This window comes from Homarus americanus, unplaced genomic scaffold (assembly GCF_018991925.1).
Source record: "Homarus americanus isolate GMGI-L3 unplaced genomic scaffold, GMGI_Hamer_2.0 scaffold7626, whole genome shotgun sequence".
Lineage (NCBI taxonomy): Eukaryota > Metazoa > Arthropoda > Malacostraca > Decapoda > Nephropidae > Homarus > Homarus americanus.
This window is the reverse complement of record NW_024718273.1, coordinates 6,646,437-6,667,546: the sequence shown is the minus strand read 5'-3', so window position 1 is coordinate 6,667,546 and position 21,110 is coordinate 6,646,437. Positions and strand designations below refer to the sequence as shown.

Below are 21,110 nucleotides of genomic sequence, written 5' to 3'. Positions count from 1 at the left end.
TGGGCACGATCACCTCCCCCCCCCACCTCCCCTCTAAACGTTAACTGGCAATCCTTGCGAGAATTCTTCACCGACTTTCCTTGGGATGAATGTTGCTTTTCCACTCGGGACGCATCGGTATGTGCTCTCTTGCTTGCAGGGTGAGAGATAGGGAATATCGAGCTCTGAAAGTATCTCCGTCTCCTATTACCCACACTTCTTTCATTACTTCTAGGAATTGTTGATAGGCTATTCTTTGTAGAGCCAAACGGAATTTTATGAAAAGAAAGGCCGCTGTCCTGACTAATTCTTCCTCTAGTAAATCCTCCTGGTCCCTAACCAAAAACATCTGTAATAACTTCTACACTCCTTCTTTTCCTCCTCTCTTCCGACCTGATAACTCTATAGCCAACTCTCCCCCTGACAAAGCCAACCTCTTTGGCACCTGATTCTCCTCTAATTCCACCTTAGACGATTCCCACTCTATCCCTCCTACCCCTGCTCCTCCTACTGAACCTATGCACTTTCCTAAAATCTCCACTCTCAGGGTTGCCGGTGTGTTATCCAGGTTGGATGTGAGTAAGGTGCATGGACCAGACGGAATAGCCCCTCGTGTTCTGAGGGAGTGTGCTGAAGCTCTGGCTACCATGCTTGCTCGCCTCTTTCGCCTCTGCCTCAAAACCCAAACTTTTCCTTCTTCTTGAAAGCATGCCTTGGTTCAGCCCATCCCGAAGAAGGGTGACCATTCTAATCCCTCTAACTATCGCCCCATTGCCCTAACTTCATCCCTTTCTGAGATTTTCGAAACTATCTTGAACTCCCATTTTCTCCGTCACCTTGAACGCCTTTCTCTTTTGTCGGATCACCAGTATGGCTTTTGTCAGGCGAGATCTACTGGTGATCTGCTCTCCCATTGCACCCATCTTTGGTCATCTTCTCTTAGGGATTATGAAACTTTCATCGTGGCCCTCGACATCTCCAAAGCAATTGCTAGGGTATGGCACAAGTCTTTGCTATCTAAACTTCTGTCTTTTAGTTTCTCTCCCCCCACTTTGTTTTCTAATCTCTAGCTTCCTTGAGAACCGATCCATGGCAGTTGTTGTCGAGGGATCGATCTCTCGCTCTTTCTCTACCAATAGTAGTATCCCACAGGGTTCTGTTCTTTCACCTACTCTCTTCCTTCTTGTAATCAATGATTTACTTCACACTACAACTAATTCTATCCATTATTACGCTGATGACTCTAATCTTCACTCTTTTTCACATTTTCCCCTTCCTCCTAACTCTCAAACTAGATCTGTTTCTAGAGCTAATATCAGTATTTCTATCAATGCGGATCTGTGCAGCATCTCTGAATGGAGACATACAAACTTGATTAAATTCAATAGCAATAAAACTTAATATTTACCAATTACACTTGCTAAATTAGATGATCTCCCACCAATTACATTTCAGGACACTATCATCCTGCCAAATTCTGAAATGAATATGTTTGGCCTCAGCATTTCCTCCAATATGTCCTGGAAATCACACATCCTTAATATAGCGAAAGCTGCCTCCCGAAAGTTGGGAATGCTGTACAGATGCCGTAGCTACTTCACTAATGAGCAGTTGCTCCAAGTAATGAATATAAGGGATTCATTTGTCCTAACTTGGAGTTCTGCTCTCATGTCTGGGGTGGCTCTTCTTCTGTCCAACTGATAGATATGGTGGAATTAAAGGCATTTTGTTTTATTATCTCTCCTCCTTCAGTCGGCATTATCTCTTCCCTTTCTCTTCGCCACAGTGTTGCTTCACTCTCTTTCTTTTACAGATACTTTAACGGGAAATGTTCGGTGGATTTGGCATCCTGTGTACCGCCGGCAAGGCCGTGGGCTCGTAACACAAGTCTTGCCCGCGGTGCCCACCGTTTCTCTGTGGATGTCCGTCACACGAGAATAACCCGTTATAGTACCTCCTTCTTTCCTCACACAGCCAAACTTTGGAATGCTCTGCCTTCTTCTGTGTTTCCATTCTTATACAATCTGTCTCACTTTAAAAAGCTGGTTTTCCGGCATCTTCGTGGTGTAGATTAACACAGTATGACCTTTTTCTTCTCTATTTTCAATTTCTTTCTGTTCTTATTTTTTCGCCCCCAGGCCCCGTTATGGGTCGTTTGACCTGTGTCCGGGTGGGCTAATTCCCGTAAAAAAAAATAGGGTTAAGAACGAGATAAGAACAGCAAAGAGGAATAATGAACTGAAGGTAGCAAGGGATGCGAAGTCAAACCCCAAGGATTCTTTCAATTGTATTAATCTAAAACACGAGAAAAGATTGGACCAATACAGTCAGATACCGCCGAGCTAACTGATAATGACGGAGAAATGAGCAATAATCTGAATAATTATTTTTCAACAATTTTCACCACCAAAAATCTAAACATGATACCCGAGGCACCGATTCTATACAGAGATAGTGAAGGAAATAGATTAAGAGAGATAGTAGTGACCAGTAACGACGTTAGTAAGTAAATAGACAAGTTAAAGCCTAATAAGTCACCAGGTCCCGATGAAATTTTTGCCAGAGTATTAAAGGAATGCAAGGAAGAGCTTAGTATGCCCTTAGCAAAAATGTTTAACATGTCATAAAACACGGGTGTAGTACCAGAATTCTGGAGGATAGCGAATGTAATACCGATTTTCAAGAAGGGAGATAGATCACTATCCTCCAACTACCGTCCAATTAGCTTAACATCAATTGCAGCCAAATTACTGAAAGCAATAATTTCAAACACTATTCGAAATCACCTGGAGAGGCACAAGTTGATCAAAGATTTTAACATGGCTTCACAAGCGGGGGTTCATGTCTAACTAATCTATTAACATTCTTTTCAGCTGTTTTCGAATCAGTGGATGAAGGGCAAGACTATGATGTGGTATATCTTGACTATATTAAAGCCTTCGACAGAGTCCCCCACGAAAGACTAATAAGAAAATTGGAGTCTCATGGCATTGGAGGAGACATTTTAAAATGGATTAGGGCGTCGTTACAGGACAGAAAACAGCGAGTAAGCATTAACGGCACTGAATCCGATTGGAGTAACGTTACTATAGTGGACTACCCCAAGGCTTAGTACTTGGACCATTATTATTTATTATATACATTAACGACATAGATATCGGTGTACACAGCAACATAAGTAAATTTGCTGATGACACTAAATAGGGCGAATATTAAATCTGACGAAGACTCCGCAAAATTACAGGAAGATCTAAACAAATTTTTTGATTGGTGTGAGAAATGGCAGATGAAATTCATTGTTGACAACAAATGTAAAGTACTTAGTCTTGGAGATGTAAACAGAGAAACCAGATATCAAATGAACAACGATGTTATAGAGAAATCCGAATGTGAGAAAGATTTAGGGGTAATGATAAGTAGGAATCTTAAACCAAGTAAACAATGTGTATTTGTTCGAAACAAGGCTAATAAAGTACTTGGGTTCATACAAAAGAGAGTTATTTACAAGATTAGAGAGGTTATCCTATAACTATATCTTGCGCTTGTGAGACCTCACTTGGATTATGCAGTTGAGTTCTGGTCACGGGACTACAGAATGAATGTAGAATCCCTAGAAAGAATTTAGAGGAGAATGACAAGACTAATCCCGGGCATTAGGAACCTCGAGTACACAGACAGGCTAAGGCATCTTAATTTGCACTCCCTCGAGAGACGTAGAGTGAGGGGCGACATGACAGAGGTGTATAAATGGAAGTCAGGGTTTAACAAAGGTGACATAACAAAGGTACTCAAATTATTCAACCAGAAGTGAACTCGTAACAATGACTTTAAATTAGACAAGTTTAGATTTAGGCGCGAAATAGGTAAACATTGGTTTGGAAATAGAGTAGTGGCTGAATGGAACAAGTTACCAAACATCATCATTAACTCGAAAACGCTGGATAGCTTCAAACATAGATTAGATGGTTATATGAGCAATAGGGGTAGAGTGTAAATGGGATTGTCCAATATGGGCCAATGAGCCCACTGCAGTTTCCTCCATTTTTATGTTAATGGTGTTGAAAGCACGTGCAAGGATGCAGGCCACGTGGTCTTTTTCTTGGCTGAGCGCGGAATGGTACGGTCTTGGTCAATGGCCGCCAACTGACTGAGGCCTGCCATTGACAGCGTCTCTCAAGGCGCCTGCCTGCCACCTTCTCCGGGACTATTTTATTTTAAAATCTTAAACAATTCCCTTACCTTCTTTATTTATTTTTATTGGGGAAATATTAGCACTATTTTAATATTTGTCTATGTTATTTAATTTCGGACACGAGCTTCCTTATGGCTTTTGGTAATTATGTTATTTCTCGTGATGCATGACGTCATGTAGTCTCGCATTTTTTTGCATTTCTCCTAAGGACACACGTAACATATTTTGAACGGAAAAACTATCCAAAATAACTTCAAATTTTATAGTTGTCCTTTAACTTCATAAATCATGTATACATTAATTTGATAAATTACTTTTAATTTCTATAGGCCTATGTAAAGACGTTGTCTGCATCCCTGGAGTGTGAAATTGTCACTCCAAAGGGGGAGAGGGGGGTTTCGCCAGTAGAGAGAGGTCGGCGTAAGTGGGAGTAAGAAATCAAGCAGGTCCTGGGGAGTAAAATTGCTTACTCAGGACAAGGGGTAAAACAGGACCAAGGAAGGATAGGTTTAAATGTATACTATACAAACAGTAGGAGCGTTAGAAATAAAATAGACTTGCTGAGAGCGGTTGTATGTACCGAGAATGTAGACGTCATATCAATCACCGAAACTTAGATGAATCTGGCGAGCAAGAACTTTTTATCAGCGTACCACATAGAAGGGTACAAAATTTTTCACAAGGACAGGGAAGGTAGGAAGGGGGTAGGGGTTGCACTCTTCGTCAGGGATACATTAAAATGTTGTATTAATAATTCAATAGAGGGTGAAATAGGAACCGAGTCTGTATGGGTAGAAATCACGGAAGGAAGAAAAAACTAATTATGGGAGTGATTTACAGGCCGCAAGTCTTGGGAAAGAAGCAGCTCAGCCCATATGGCAGGAAATGAGTAGGGCAGCAAAATATAACAACCTGTGTATTATAGGGGATTTTAACTTCAGAAATATTGACTGGGACAACATTGTAGGTGACTGTGAATCTGAAGACTTCCTAGACGCAGTACAGGACAATTTTTTAAAACAACTAATTACAGAACCTACTAGAGGTGACAATATATCAGACCTAGTATTAACAAAGAAAGAAAATATTATCAGAGATATCACAATAGAGGAAGAACTAGGGAACAGTGATCACAGAGAAATCAAGTTAACCCTAAATTGGGAAACGAAAAACAATGACAATATGGTCAGAGTCCCAAACTTTCGATCGGCGGATTATGAGGGGTTAAGAAGGTACCTAGGTGAGGTCGCCTGGGAACAGTCAGGTCAATCCCCGGTAGAAACGGGTGAAGTCACAGGCGACACAACAATTGATCATGACTATAATATATTCACTCGTATACTACGTAAAGCACAAGAACAAAATATACCATACAGAAAAATTAGGTCAAATAAGAATGAGCCAAGGTGGATGACCAAAAAAATTAAACATAACATAGGAATAAAGAAAGGAATTTATAAGAAATTAAAGGGAGGGGAGGAGCAGCTCCGAAATAGGTATAATTAACTATCTAGGACTGTTAAGATAAATGTACGGAAGGCAAAGAGGGACTACGAAATCAGGATAGCAAGAGAATCCAAGGCGAATCCCAAGGGATTTTTCCAGGTATATAGGACAAAGGTCAAGGACAAAGTGGGACCCATAAAGTCAAAGAGAGAAGTAATCGATGATATTGGGAAAATAAATAAAGCATTAAACAGCTACTTCTTATCAGTTTTCACAGAAGAAGTTCACTAGGAAATTCCAGAGGTGGAACAGATATTTAAGGGAAATGAAGAAGAGAAATTAAAGAATATCACTATCAGAAAAGAGGATGTTCTTAAGAAGATAAATAAATTAAAGAAGACAAACTCCCCAGGGCTGGATGAAATTTTCCCTCGAGTTTTGAAAGAGTGTAAGAACAGATTAGCGGACCCCTCGTAAGTTTATTTACAAAATCATTAGACATGGGAGTTGTGCCAGACTTGTGGAAAAAGGCAAATGTAGTACCCATATTCAAAAAGGGTGACAGAGCATCAGCGTCAAATTACCGGCCGATTAGTTTGACGTCAGTAGTGGGGAAATTTCTTGAATCAATTATAGCAAATAACATCCGATCGCATTTAGAGAAAAAACAAATTAATCAACGACTCTCAACATGGGTTTACAAAGGGAAAATCTTGTCTAACAAATCTGCTGACGTTTTTTAGGAAAGTCTTCGGGAAATAGTAGATAATGACGAAAAATACGATGCTATTTACTTAGACTTTAGCAAAGCGTTTGACAGAGTACTGCATCAGAAGCTTCCAAGAAAGGTTAAGGCTCATGATATCGAGGGAAAAGTTTTAAATTGGATAAAATCATGGCTCACAGATAGAACACAGAGGGTCAGCGTAGATGGTGTTAAATCTGAGTGGGGCTGTGTAACCAGTGGGGTTCGCTAGGGGTCAGTACTTGCCCACTCTTGTTCATAATCTACATAAACGATCTAGATACTGGGATCAGCAGTGACATAAGCAGGTTTGCGGATGACACCAAAATAGGGTGGCAGATTAATTCAGTAAAGGATGCAAATGCACTACAGGAGGATTTAAATAAACTGCAGGAGCAGTCAGAAAAATGGCAAATGAAATTCAACACCAGCAAGTACAGCATACTTAATATTGGAAGAACAAATACTGTCAATGTATACAGCCTTAACAACATCAACCTAGAGAAGTCGACTTCTGAAAGAGACTTAGGGGTACTTGTAAGCCCGGACCTACGGCCTAGAAAACAGTGCGTTAATGTTCGAAATAAGGCAAACAGAGTATTAGGTTTTATATCTAGAATTGTAAGTAATAGGAGTGCAGAGGTCTCTTTGCAACTATATCTTGCACTAGTCAGGCCGCACCTCGATTATGCTGTTCAGTTCTGGTGCCCTTATTATAGAATGGATATCAATTAACTAGAGACGGTGCAGCTAAGAATGACGAAAATGATTCCGGGACCTAGACACCTTCCATATCAAGATTGGTTAAAGAAACTAAACTTGCATTCCCTAGAAAGACGAAGAGTGCGGGAGATATGATAAAAGTATTTAAGTGGGTGAAAGAAATCAATAAAGGAGATATAGATAAAGTTCTTATAGTATCCGAGCAGGATAGGACTCGTAGCAATGGATTAAAGTTAGATAAGTTTAGGTTTAGGAGGGAGATAGGAAGGAACTGGTCCACAAATAGGGTGGTGGACGAGTGGAACAAGCTTAGCAACTTTGTAGTAAGTGCTGGAGTGCTGGAAAGTTTTAAAATGAGGCTAGATAGATTCATGGATGATAGAGAATGGTTGTAACTCTCGACAGGAGCTGCCATGCACAGGCCAACCGGCCTATTGCAGACTCCTTATTTTCTTATGTTCTTATGTGACTGCAGGAGTTCAAGGAGCCTCCGCTCGGTCGCTTGAGGGCGTTGCTTGAGGCTTTGTTTTACTCGCCACGTGGTATTTTTCGTTCTAACATCTCTAAATATCACAATAAAATTTTCTGATTATTACACACACACACACACACAATCAACACCTCAACCCGCCAGGATTCGAGGTTGAGGTGTTGATTGTATGTAGTCCGCGTGCTTTATTGGGCTAATTTAATATATATGGATCCTCGTGTTTCGAAGCCAGATTTGGTAAAACGTTACTCTGACCACCTACGTGATACGGGTAGTCCCCATTAGAGGTTCACGGCGCCATAAGCTCGTTGAACAGGCTTTGTGTGAAATATAACAGAGTCTAGGACTGCTTTTAGTATCCTGGTGGTCCAGAGGTAGCGTTCCCCGGTCACAGTCGTGGGCCGTGGGTTCGAATCCTGGCGGGTTGAGGTGTTGATTATATATATATATATATATATATATATATATATATATATATATATATATATATATATATATATATATATATATATATATAGTATAGTATTAGATTTCAATACACTGTTTGAACCTGTTCCTCACAGATATTAAGTAACTTTTTGGATCCTAAAAAAGCCATTAGTCTTAAAACTTACCCGAACAAATAAAATTGATTTTTAAATCGTATACATTCCCATCCATTGTCAGGTGTGACTGACGCCGCCCTGATCATGCACCAGCTGACCTGTAACGGTGTACTTGAGGGTATCCGTATCTGTCGCAAAGGCTTCCCCAACAGGATGGTCTACCCTGATTTCAAGCACCGGTGAGTTAACTGTCCAACGTGTGGTAACATCATGCTTACCGATATATATCCATTAATTCTTCTACTTAATCTCGACGTAAACAGCTGCCAAACATAAAAGTAAAATGAAAGTATAATTCTTGTGTTACTAAGAGAAAGATGAATATCAAAGATGACATCCATCACTTCAGATATACTGTACAGTCTATACGAAACACAGAAGTAGGTTCTTTGCTACCTTGATGCTATAGATCACATTGCTGGCAAATTCTTATGAAAAGAATATATCAGTCACTCATAAATTTACAGAAATCAAGGTCCAGCTTCAAATTTACCGTCTGCACATTTTGCTGCGTCAACAGCTCAGTACCTGACATTATCTCTGACTGACTGATTTACTCCTACACGAATGAAGAAATATTGTCACTGACGAAGAATTTTTTTACTTTGCGGCGAAACATTTTGAAGGAAACTGGATGTTAACAACTTTTTTCCAAATTGTCTGCTATTTAATTTTAAGTAAATACCCAACAATATATTTTCTCATTCCGAGTATATCACTGACGCACGTCCTTCCATAGCTACAAGATCCTGGCCTCCAAGGAAATGTCTGAGATCTCCGACGACAAGAAGGCTGCCAAGGCTTGCTTTGACAAGGCGGGTCTGGAACAGGAACACTACCGCCTCGGCAACACCAAGGTCTTGGTGGACATGTTTAGATTCTCCCTACCTAAATATTCCGAACTCCCTTCTTCACTCTCCGGTGTACACCCTGCATATTGATGCTAGTCTGGCCGACTGTCAAACCTTCCACTGTATGTTTCGTAATATTTTTAAGCGGTGTCCCCTGTACCATTTTGCACCTGTTCTTACAGTTTCCTCCGCATGATGAAGACCACTCCATATATTTCCAGATATATGACAATTTGCATGAGGTTTGTGGTATTGCATAGTCCAACTGTTATATTTAATCCCAAGACTGTTAAAAGTAAAATGTGTATTAGACGTTTAGTAAAAGGACTTTTAGGTTTACCACATGACTGTATTGTATCCTCATTATAACTTTCAATATACATAAGTCTTTGTTTCCTTGGCAGATTCTTCTCAGAAAAGATATTTACTTTTATTCAGTTTAATCCAGGTTGTTTCTCTTGTAGTTCCCATTGCATCAATTTATTTTTGTTTACATTTATTCTACAGCTGATATTAGTATATGAATTATTCTATTGCAGTAAAGTAAGATCATATCGATGCTACTCTATGAATATTGTGTCCTTTCATACTATAATTTCCTGCCATTCAAAGGTGTTCTTCCGTGCTGGTGTTCTGGGTACCCTGGAGGAGATTCGTGATGATCGCCTGGGTATGATTATCACTTGGATGCAGTCGTGGGTCCGTGGATACATCAGCCGCAGCGGTTACAAGAGACTTCAGGAACAGCGCATTTCACTCAACATTGTGCAGCGCAGCTTAAGGCATTTCTTGCAGATGCGAACATGGGCGTGGTACAGCTTCTGGCAGAAAGTAAAGCCTCTACTCAACGTTACCCGCATTGAGGATGAGATGCGGGCCCTCAAGGAGAAGGCTGCCAAGGCTTTGGAGGACTACGAGAAAGAGGTAAAACTTCGCCAGGAACTTGAGGCTGCTAACGTTAAGCTTCTTGAAGAAAGGAACAGCCTTCTACTTTCTCATGAAACGACCAAGGGCAGCTTGTCCGAGTTTCTTGACAAACAAGCTAAGCTGCAGAGACAGAAGGCTGATCTGGAGGCTGTCCTCACTGTAAGTAGTGAAGGAGACAAATTATCATTGTTACATATAAATCAGCTTAAAAAATGACGACTAATGAATTATGTAGTCCTGCACATTCATACTGAGTTTTCATGTCTGTTTTGAGGTACATTTTTAATTTTCATAATACAGTAGTTGAATTTCTTCACGTTCAGTTACATATATAGAATCTCAGAAAACTAACTATATTCCTAAATACACTGGACAGTTTTGGGTAGATCAAATGTATTTGTAGTATAATATGAATATATAATGTGAAGTAATTCAAAGCTGCAGTATATATAAAGGATTTTTGCCAAGATTCTTGGAAATGTAGTTAATCCTAGTCATTGAACTGATGTAGTTAGTGTATTAATGTGCCCGGCCTGAGTTTCCATTTATGTTTAAGTTTAAATATATTTGAGGAAAGTGTCTATATAGTATCTCATATAAGTTACTGATGATGATAAGCGTTTCAGGAAACGGCCGAGCGCTTGCAGAAGGGAGAAGAAGCCTGTACTCGATTTTCCCAGGATAAGAAGAAGACCGAACAGGAATTTAACAACCTGAAGAAGAACATTGAGGATTTGGAGCTGAGCATTCAAAAGTTGGAGCAAGACAAGGTCAGCAAAGATCACCAAGTTAACAATCTTAATGGAGAGATTAGACAACAAGAGGAACTTATCAATAAGCTCAACAAAGAAAAGAAACATTTACAGGAGTGCAACCAGAAGACTGCCGAAGACGCTCAGTGTGTTGAAGACAAATGTAACCATCTCAATAAAGTGAAGGCTAAACTTGAACAAACTCTTGATGAACTTGAAGACGCATTAGAACGCGAAAAGAAACAACGTATTGATCTTGAAAAGGCCAAGAGAAAGGTTGAGGGTGATCAGAAGTTAACCCTGGAGGCCGTTGCTGACTTAGAACGAAACAAGAAGGAGCTGGAGCAGACTATTGAGCGTAAAGATAAGGAATTTTCTTCGCTTTACAGCAAACTTGAAGATGAGCAAGGCCTTCTTTCCAAGGTTCAAAGGCAGGTCAAGGAATCGGAGTCCCGTATTGAGGAACTTGAAGAAGATATTGAACATGAACGCCAAACCCGTGCTAAGACTGAGAAGGCGAAGTCTCTCTTGGCCCGCGAACTGGACGATCTGGGCGATCGCTTGGACGAGGCAGGCGGAGCCACCGCTGCTCAAATTGAGTTGAACAAAAAACGAGAGGCAGAGATAACGAAGCTTCGTAAAGATCTCGAGGAATCCAATATCCAGCATGAGTCCTCTTTGGCACTTCTTTGCAATAAACACCATAATATTGTCGCTGAAATGTCGGAACAAATCGACAATCTCAACAAGACCAAAGTATGGTGAGTAAAAACATGACTCATGCTCGTAGCATTATATTTAATTACCGTATAGATATTGGGAAGAGTGATACACATAAATAAAACAAAGCTGTAGCAAAGATAATGTCATGTTCATCATCAAGTTATGCTAACTACAGCAGAGTGAGTCAAGTTGTCTTTCCTACATGAATTATCAATATTTGTCTCTTTGCACAATGAGCTTCGCCTTTAGATTAAAGTGTCCACTTGATATTTCACTTTTACACACAATTATTATTCATCAACATGAAGAACTTTTAATCATATTTTTGGTCAAATCAATTTATATTTTCCGAGTTTTCATAGATTCCTTCCCGCCACTATCCAGTCAACCACCTGGCTCACTCCTCCTAATTTAAATGTTTTGTTAGAGATCTTCACGTTATGCTTCAGTATCTGATCGCGTACAGTATAAGACATCTCTTACTCGGGTAACTTCCTCATGACCTCTTGATCAGGGAGAGCGACGGACTTGATAGTCTAGCTCAAAAGTTAATAATGGCAAATTACCAGATGATGAGAGACAAATTTTGTACAGTTTGTATTTCAGTGGTTCAGTGCATACCATTCAGATATTTTTTTCTCACGGTGAAAGGTTTGAAATTATATTGAAACTGAATTAACATGGAGAGGATATAAAAATTCTTGTGCTGGAGTAATCATGCCAGACAGTTGGCTAACGGTGACTTTTTATTGCACTTCTAAATGTCATTTCATTTCATTCATTTCACTGTTCCTGCTGTCTGCATGTTTCTAATTTCATTTCGCTGTTTTATTATCCACAGGAATGAAAGGGAGAAGGTGACTCTAAAACGGGAGGCTGATGATGCTAAGGCCATAATGGACGGTCTGACTCGCCACAAGGTAAACTACGCAAATTAATATATTTTCGCTATTTTTTCTAGTAGGGGAAGATGAAGACGGTAGAGTGCAGTGCTGGCCATGGTGTCTGGTGACTGAAGACATATTGTAGAGTTTAGTGTACCACATCCGCACCGCTCCCTCCTACTTGACTCATTCATTTTTATTCAGGTGAAGGTTGTTCAGTTAAGTGAACTCAGTACAAAAGCAGGATGTGTAGTGTATTTGGTTGAAGTATATTTTACACACACCAGTACAGTCGTGTGTCGTAAGGGAGTGATGAGGAACTCCTCTTGCTTGAAAAATATGGATTTTTTTGGTGTGTGTGTGTGTCGATAACTCTCCTGGTTGGTTTTGTCCATTTGGTTGTTTTTCTCTTAGGCCTGTCTGGCTGCTAGTAGTATACAGTGACGTCCACAGTTAAATTAAATTAATGAAACTGTAGGATCAGAAAAAAATCCGATATCAGTAAATAAAAGGTCCGAGGAAGGACTAATTAAACTACTACTAACAGTATTTACCTGATGATAAAATCGGATGAAAAAACGTAATTTACATTTTATACAATGTTTATATACTTCAGTTGTGTGATTAAGCAAATGTTGTCATTAATCGATTATATATATATTATTTATTATATCACAAAACTACAGATTTTCACATTTTGTAATCACATTCCACAGTTCATAAAATTACTATGCAGTTTTCAGTTCATATTTCATGATATTAATAATAAAATCGATTTTTGAACGCGTTAGCATACAGTGAATGTACAATATATAATCATCATATATCATCCATAACATGACCGATGCCTTTATATTTAATGCGCTGGTATTCTCCAAGTCATATTTTCAATCTTGAAAATAAAATTTCTGGCCTTATGTCATTGTAAATTTCCCCTTTAAAATATAAAGTAAGTCTAGACTCTTTTTCCGCACACGTCCACACCCATATAGATGGTGATCAGAACTTTATTTAAAAAAAATGGTAATCGTTACTCAAATTCCTACATCCTGCTGCGCCCTCTTATTGTGAAACTAATATACTTTACTGGCAAAGTTAAGGCTTGCAATAATAGGATATTGGAATAAAACTAAATTGACATTGATTGTGCCTCTATCTGAAGACCACTAAATTTATTTTGGTATAGGTTGCCTCCGAGAAGATGTGTAAGCAGCTCCAACATGAGGTGACCGAAGTTCAATCCAAGTTAGACGAAACCAACCGCAACCTTAATGACTACGATGTTGCCAAGAAAAAGCTTGCTGTTGAGAACTCTGACCTTCTGCACCAGCTAGAAGAGGCGGAAAGTCTAGTTGGTCAACTCTCTAAATTGAAGCTCTCCTTGACCAACCAACTCGAGGATACGAAGAAGGTTGTTGATGAAGAAAGCAGGGCAAGTGAAGCTTTAATTTGCACAACATCAGTATCTGATATAAAATTATATATATATATATATATATATATATATATATATATATATATATATATATATATATATATATATATATATATATATATATATATATATATATATATATATTGTATCTATTATGCTGACTTTAGATCAATATAAATTTTAGCTCTTTATCTTTCCAGGAACGAGGAACAATTCTCGGTAAGTTCCGCAACTTAGAACACGATATTGGCGGTCTCCGTGAGCAACTTGATGATGAAGGCGAAGCCAAGGCTAACGTACAGCGGCAGTTGTCCAAGGCTAATGCGGAAGCTTTGATGTGGCGTTCAAAATACGAATCTGAAGGTGTTGCTCGTACAGAGGAACTTGAAGCAGCTCGTTCAAAACTTTCTGCTCGCCTTGAAGAAGCTGAATCTCAAATTGAGCAACTTAATATCAAGAATTTGCACTTGGAAAAAACTAAACAACGCTCTTGCACAGAGCTTGAAGAAATGCAAATCGCAACTGATCGCGCCCAGACTTTGGCAAACGCTGCTGAAAAGAAACAGAAGAACTTTAATAAGATCATTAGTGAATGGAAATTGAAAGTTGATGATCTTTCTGCTGAACTTGATACTTCCCAGAAGGAATGCCGCAACTACTCTACTGAGCACTTCCGTATGAAGACCGCCTACGAGGAGAACCTTGAGCATCTTGACTCAGTCCGCCGTGAAAACAAAAAACTTTCTGATGAGGTCAATGACCTGATGGACCAGATTGGCGAGGGTGGCCGATCTATGCACGAAGTTCAAAAAACCATAAAACGTCTCGAAATTGAGAAGGAGGAGCTCCAGGCTGCCCTGGACGAAGCTGAAGCGGCTCTTGAACAGGAGGAAAACAAAGTGCTTCGAGGTCAACTTGAACTAAGTCAGGTTAGGCAAGAGATCGACAGACGAATCAATGAAAAGGAAGAAGAATCTGAGAACATTCGGTAAGGAGTATTTTTGTTTAAGATTTAGTAGAAGTCCTTTTATCACTAATATGTTTAATAACAATTTGACAAATTTGAGGCTGAGTTGGGGACAGTTTAGGTTGTGTTGCGTTATGGTAGGTTGGATTGGTATGGGTTGGGTTGGGTTAATTGAAATTGGGTTGGATTGAGTTATTTTAAGTATGGTTAGGTTAGGTTACTTTAGGATGGGTTAAGTCAAGTGGGTTGGGTTGGGTTGGGTTAGTTTAAGTTGGCTTAGGTTGAATGAGATCACGTAGGGTTAGGTTAAGGTATGGCAGGATAAATTATAGCATGGTAATTTAGTTTTGATAGAGCCCTAAGCAGATTAATAATATTTTTTTATATGCTTAGATTTTATAATTGTTTAAGTTTTTGGCATAGTGAAAAGATCAGAATTTCAGGTTCCATCACACTAGTAAAATGTGGTAAACAAGATAAAACGCATTCATACAGTTTATTAGTAAATGGAATTACGTATAAGATGGAATAACAATATATTACTGTAAACATTGATTGCTGCAACCATTGAAAAGCTGAATACTTTGGGTAGTTGGTAATATTTACTCAGTAATTTTAGCCTTTTCCTGTTTCTAGCAAGTGCCACCAACGAGCCATTGACTCCATGCAGGCTACCCTTGAGACTGAAGCTAAGGGTAAGGCCGATGCCCTTCGTATAAGGAAGAAACTAGAATCTGACATTGATGAGCTCGAGATTGCACTTGACCACTCCAACAAAGCAAATTATGAATTGCAGAAGCACATTAAGAAAATACAAATAGAGATGAAAGATCAACAAGCCATTCTTGAAGATGAACAACGCCTTTCTTCTGAATACCGCGAGCAATGTGCTATTTCTGAGCGCCGTGCCAATACATTACAGGGAGACCTAGAAGAGTCGCGCACGCTTCTTGAACAGTCCGATCGTGGTCGACGTTACGCCGAGTCTGAGTTGAGTGATTGTCAAGAACAGCTGAATATGATCACTGCTCAGAATAATTCCCTAACTGTGGTCAAAAGGAAGCTCGAGAGCGAGATGCAGACTCTCCATGTAAGTTTTATTTAGCTTTCTTGGTGATGAAAATGCTTTTGTTCTCAGAATATAGATCTTGTGTAAAATCTGGTGATAGGTATTAACGTCTCTTTAGCACCAATTTGATAACTAGCTCATGTTTCATCTCTAATAATTTTATATATGAATATCATTCCAAAGGCTGACCTGGACGAGATGCTGAGCGAGGCCAAAAACTCAGAGGAAAGAGCGAAGAAGGCCATGATCGATGCCGCCCGCCTGGCCGATGAACTCCGCGCTGAGCAGGAACACGCCCAGACCCAGGAGAAGATGCGTAAAGGTCTGGAAGTTACAGTGAAAGAACTTCAATATCGCCTTGAAGAGAGCGAAAGCAATGCTCTGAAGACCGGCAAGAAGGTTGTGGGTAAGTTAGAGGGACGAGTTCGTGAGCTGGAAGGCCAGTTGGACGATGAATCTCGTCGCCATTCTGACGCCCAGAAGAACCTGAGGAAGTGTGAGAGGCGCATCAAGGAGCTCACCTTCCAGTCTGATGAATACAAAAAGAACCACGAGAAAATGCAGGACCTTATCGATAAGCTGCAGCAGAAGATCAAGACCTATAAGCGCCAGATAGAAGAAGCCGAAGAGATCGCTGCCCTGAACTTGGCTAAGTACCGCAAAGCCCATCAGGAGTTGGAGGAGGTTGAAGAACAGGGTGCTGCAGGTCCTCTCCAGAAAACTAGTACTCTAGGGCTATAAAGACTACGTTACAGTTGCGTCATCTTTCATGTACTCCTCATTCGGAATTAGGTAACGGATTGCTGTTTTGTATTAATGAACAAATAGATGTAACCAAGAAGAAAAATATTTTGATTAATTCAAATAAACTGGAATTTTCAGTGAGTACAAACATTAAGTATATTATTATATGAAGTCATATCCGAAAACTTGTTGCTGCCCATGACTGTATCGAAGTAGGTACATATTTATTAAGACAAAACAGCAGTTATTGACCATGTATTGTGGGGCCACATATGGTCTCATCATTATAATTATTGATATAATGATTATAATTATCATATAGATTTATACTTATATATTTTTTCTGTAAGTCATGCAGGAAATGCCGATTTATACCAATTGCTAATAAAATCAAGATTGTCTTGAATCACACCATCAATATCCTTAGAAAAAACATATCCAAAAAGGAGATTATATAATAAATAATAATAACAATAATGATAATGAAGCTTGAGTGTGTGTGTGGTCACACCATAGCACCAAGACCATGAAACCTAGAAACCTGAAACTGCATGCATACTAAGGGGACCTGTGTTGAGGGATCACCACCAACATCACTTGGAATCTCAAACATTGGCAACACTGGGATAGAGACCACCAACACCTAATACCTTATACTTTGGCAACACTGGGACAGAGACCTCATTCCTCTATTACCTTATACTTTGGCAACACTGGGATAGAGGCTACAACCACCTAGTACCTTATACTTAGGCAACACTGGGACAGAGACCAGTAACATCTAGAAAATCCCGCTAATGACCCCACACACACACACAGAGGCCTTTTCGTACTCGCGCCTTACACACTCTGCTGAAATAAACGAACATTGATTGGGGAATGTGAGTGTAGTGTGTATGTCAGGGATCACTAGAATCTTGCCGAATGACTTTGGACCTGGCACCACAGCGTCTAACATTATGCTGGTGTTGGGTGTTGTTTTTGTGTAACTTTAGTGTTTGCAATAGTGTCTAGTAGTCCAAAGGCGCTCTGGTAGAAGTATATAGTGAGTAGTTAACTCGATGACCCAACAGCGATCTATTGTAGTAGCTCAAAGTGAGCTTTCCCTTTGCGCTGTTGTCTGTTTCCTTCATGTAAGTTTGAGAGGAAGATAAACTCGCTGGTACAAATATAGTTATATTCGTTAACTTGAATAAGAGGGCTAGGAGAGACGTGTTACAGAGTTGGTTGGTCGTGACAGAGTGGGCTTTCTACAATATGAATAGCCGCGAGGCTGTGTGTGTTTGTAGACACAAGAATGTGGTGTGATATTGCCTGTCGTGTCCCCATGTAGCTACAGTATGAATGACAACAAGACCCACCATTCTATATAAGTGTGGGTTAAGAGACATTCAACGGAATGATTCAATCGGCGCCACTGTGAATTAAAATGGTTTACAACCACCCATATCGGTAAACATGCAAATATTTCTATATGCAAGTAATATAGTTACGCTAAGAAGAATTATTCTGGAGACTTGAAACCCGAACACTCTTTTAGCTAATAAGTTATAATCACTCCCTAGACAGATTTTATACCATATTACAAAATCCTTTTTTTTATTGTAATATTAAACCTAAGAATTCCTACAGATCATTAGTATACCAAAACCTATCGCGTAAATTAAAGCTACTTGAAGAGGGACATTCTGATTACTTCCACACGTGTACAGTACTTACAGAGACAGCCTCTTGTGGAATGGAAAAGCAATTTATCTCCTCGAAATTACTAGAAAGGACGATCCGCCAATTGGCTTTTTTTTCGAATCTTATGAGTTATCTGTACAATCACCTAGTTTATGTACAACTTTCTCCATTCTTCTACGTGAGGGTTAATCAACAACTCCAGGCGCCTGAGTGCTGATACTTGCCGACTGCTTATACAATAACAAAGGAGATGGGCACCAAGAACAGCCTTCTTTATCTTGTAGGGCACATACCATACACTACATGATGATTTTTTTATCTCTGTCTATTATGTAAATCTAATTAGCATTCTTTTTTTCTGATTAGTTTGTCATCGTTGTTACTATCGAGTGGGTTAACCTTCCTAACTCTTCAAGTAATATAACCAATGATTAGGAGATTTCGTAATGTTCCCCCAAAAATTATTTTCAAAGCTTCGGCAACACTTGTAAATGATGTAATTTATAATACACAACGCCGTAGAGTTTCTGCTGTCTCTGCAAGAATGGTTTTTTTATTGCACAGGGAGCTTTATCCTAAAAACTCAATACCAGGAAAAATAACTATGAAAATACAGTAAGTCCACCGAGTTTGATGTTGCAATTATTTAGCAGTGATTGTTGTCCGAGGATTACACAGGATAAAATGTACCTGTTATTTACTAAAACCAGGAGAAATATCTTGCATTATTTTGTTGTTTATTGTATAGATATAATTAAAGTACGAGCTTAAGCAAACTAGAAAATACACGTTTTTACAACTACAGTAAAAATTGCCGTAACGTATAGCTAAACCTAACCTAATCATTATCTGCCATCAATTCGCTCTCTTTTCAACTGGTCTTCAGACTAACGAAATATTCAAGCGATCTAAAAATCACATGAGGACACTGTTCAAACATTCGACTATAGACGAGGAGGAGAGAAGGGTAAAAAACATGCCAGGTTCTGGGAAGGTCTGAGCCAAAGTAAATATAAGCTGCTGCCGTACAAGACCTGACACTCCTCACAGCCACAGTACAACCTTCAAACTTCACATCTATTGGCTTATTTTTTTCTTCTTCTGACACCTGTATATATATATATATATATATATATATATATATATATATATATATATATATATATATATATATATATATATATATATATATATATATATATATATATATATATATATATATATATATATGTGTGTGTGTGTGTGTGTGTGTGTGTGTGTGTGTGTGTGTGTGTGAGTATGTGGGCACCTTAATTTTCAGCGACAACAATGCCATTTACGTGAGGTGGTGTGATAGCTAGGGAAGAAGGTGCCAGCAGAGTCATGCTTCCGCGTGCCACTGTAAAGTCCTGGTGAAAATAGAATTTAGTAAGTTGTGATCTGAGAGGAACGGAGGGAGGGAGAAAAAGAGGGAGAGGGGTGGAAGGGGGAGAAGGAGTGGGTGGGAAGGGTGGATAAAGGGAAGAAGAGGGTGAGAAGGAATGAATGAACAAATGAGGAAGAAAGGGGGAGAGAGGCAACAGAAAAACGATACAGTACTCGTCACCGATTCATACATACATACAATAATATATATCTGACTACAGTGTACACATTTCAGTTAACATTCGCGTTTAATTCAGTGAATAAGAGATTATACGAATCACTTGAAAATTAGGCGTTCCAGCTTATTTCACTTGATAAATAAACACCTTTACCTAACCTAACCAACCTAACCTAACCTAACCAATCTAACCTAACCTAACCAAATCTCCTCAGGTAACGTCAGGGTGTTTAATGTCCGATTATACATTGTTATAATTTTTTACTGTACTGAGACAGTCATAATGGCAGTAGTGTCTATTGGAGAGAAAGGTTGAGCGAGAGCCACGGAAATAGGCGCCAAGAAAAAGGTGAGCCCCCAGCGACCGAGGTAATGAGGGGATCCCACCAGCCAACACTGACATGTAATCAATAGGGGACACCAGTACAACCGGTTGTTTGTTGTGCTGGTGGGTCCTGCGGGTGGGTTAAGTAGACTACGTCATGGGGATGGGCTAGGTGAGTCCTGTGAGTGGATGGAATGGGTCCTTTGGCTGGGTCGAGTAGATCATGCTGGTTTGTTGGCTTAACCTGCGGGTGGGTTAGATTGATCTTCCCGGCAGGTTAGGTGGGTTCTGTTGTTGAGTCGGATGGGTCCTGCAGATAGGATTGATGGGTCCTGGGGATGGGTCGAGTTGGTCCTGTGGGTATACAACGGGAAATGCATTGTACATACAGGTAGTGTTTTCAAATGTCTTTATATTCAGTTTTTTAATTTAAGCTTTTAGTGAAATCTCAGATATATGATTAAAAAGCGTCCTTCCCTCCCTCCGTCTACACTAGAGAGGGCCTTACTCTAAAGCGATATATTTAGAGATGGGTGTTGCCCGGGGGGGGGAAAAGCCCCTCACCGCTTTATCCACACTTCTCCTCTGTCTCCTCCCAGCCCACTCTCTCTAGGTTGCCTATGCAACTCCATTCTCAATTTCATTATGACCCATTAGAGATAGGCATAAATATTTTAAAATATATTTAGTTACTAAATGCTACGCAACTTTGTATTTAATTACCATATACACATTACTGTACACTACACTCGAATGCCTAAATTTACCCAACTTGTAAAGTTAGATTCCCATTTACAGCCAGATAGACTGAGAATGCCTTAAGAATCAAAACAGCTACCACTGAAATAAGAGACGAGTGCTGTATGCACTATGCCACCACTCCCATTGGGAGTGATAAATTAAATTGAAAATTATGGCCCTGGGAAGATTGGTAAAAAGAACCCAAAAGGCGTTATGAATGGAAACCATGTTACCAGCACACACC

General features: G+C 39.5%; 1 protein-coding gene across 2 annotated transcripts in view; it reads left to right on the top strand.

Moving 5' to 3' along the window:
- The window catches only part of LOC121859408 (myosin heavy chain, muscle-like), a 48,031-nt gene extending 31,093 nt beyond the window's left edge, over positions 1-16,938 (top strand). For both annotated transcript variants that reach the window (XM_042356197.1, XM_042356198.1), the window contains 9 exons: positions 8,242-8,359; positions 8,920-9,037; positions 9,644-10,117; positions 10,585-11,471; positions 12,275-12,353; positions 13,504-13,749; positions 13,953-14,740; positions 15,356-15,809; positions 15,972-16,938. In XM_042356197.1, coding sequence (XP_042212131.1) covers positions 8,242-8,359; positions 8,920-9,037; positions 9,644-10,117; positions 10,585-11,471; positions 12,275-12,353; positions 13,504-13,749; positions 13,953-14,740; positions 15,356-15,809; positions 15,972-16,529 — 3,722 coding nt within the window. In that variant the 3' untranslated portion in view covers positions 16,530-16,938. The remainder of the gene's footprint in view (positions 1-8,241; positions 8,360-8,919; positions 9,038-9,643; positions 10,118-10,584; positions 11,472-12,274; positions 12,354-13,503; positions 13,750-13,952; positions 14,741-15,355; positions 15,810-15,971) is intronic.
- Positions 16,939-21,110: the final 4,172 nt, after the last annotated feature.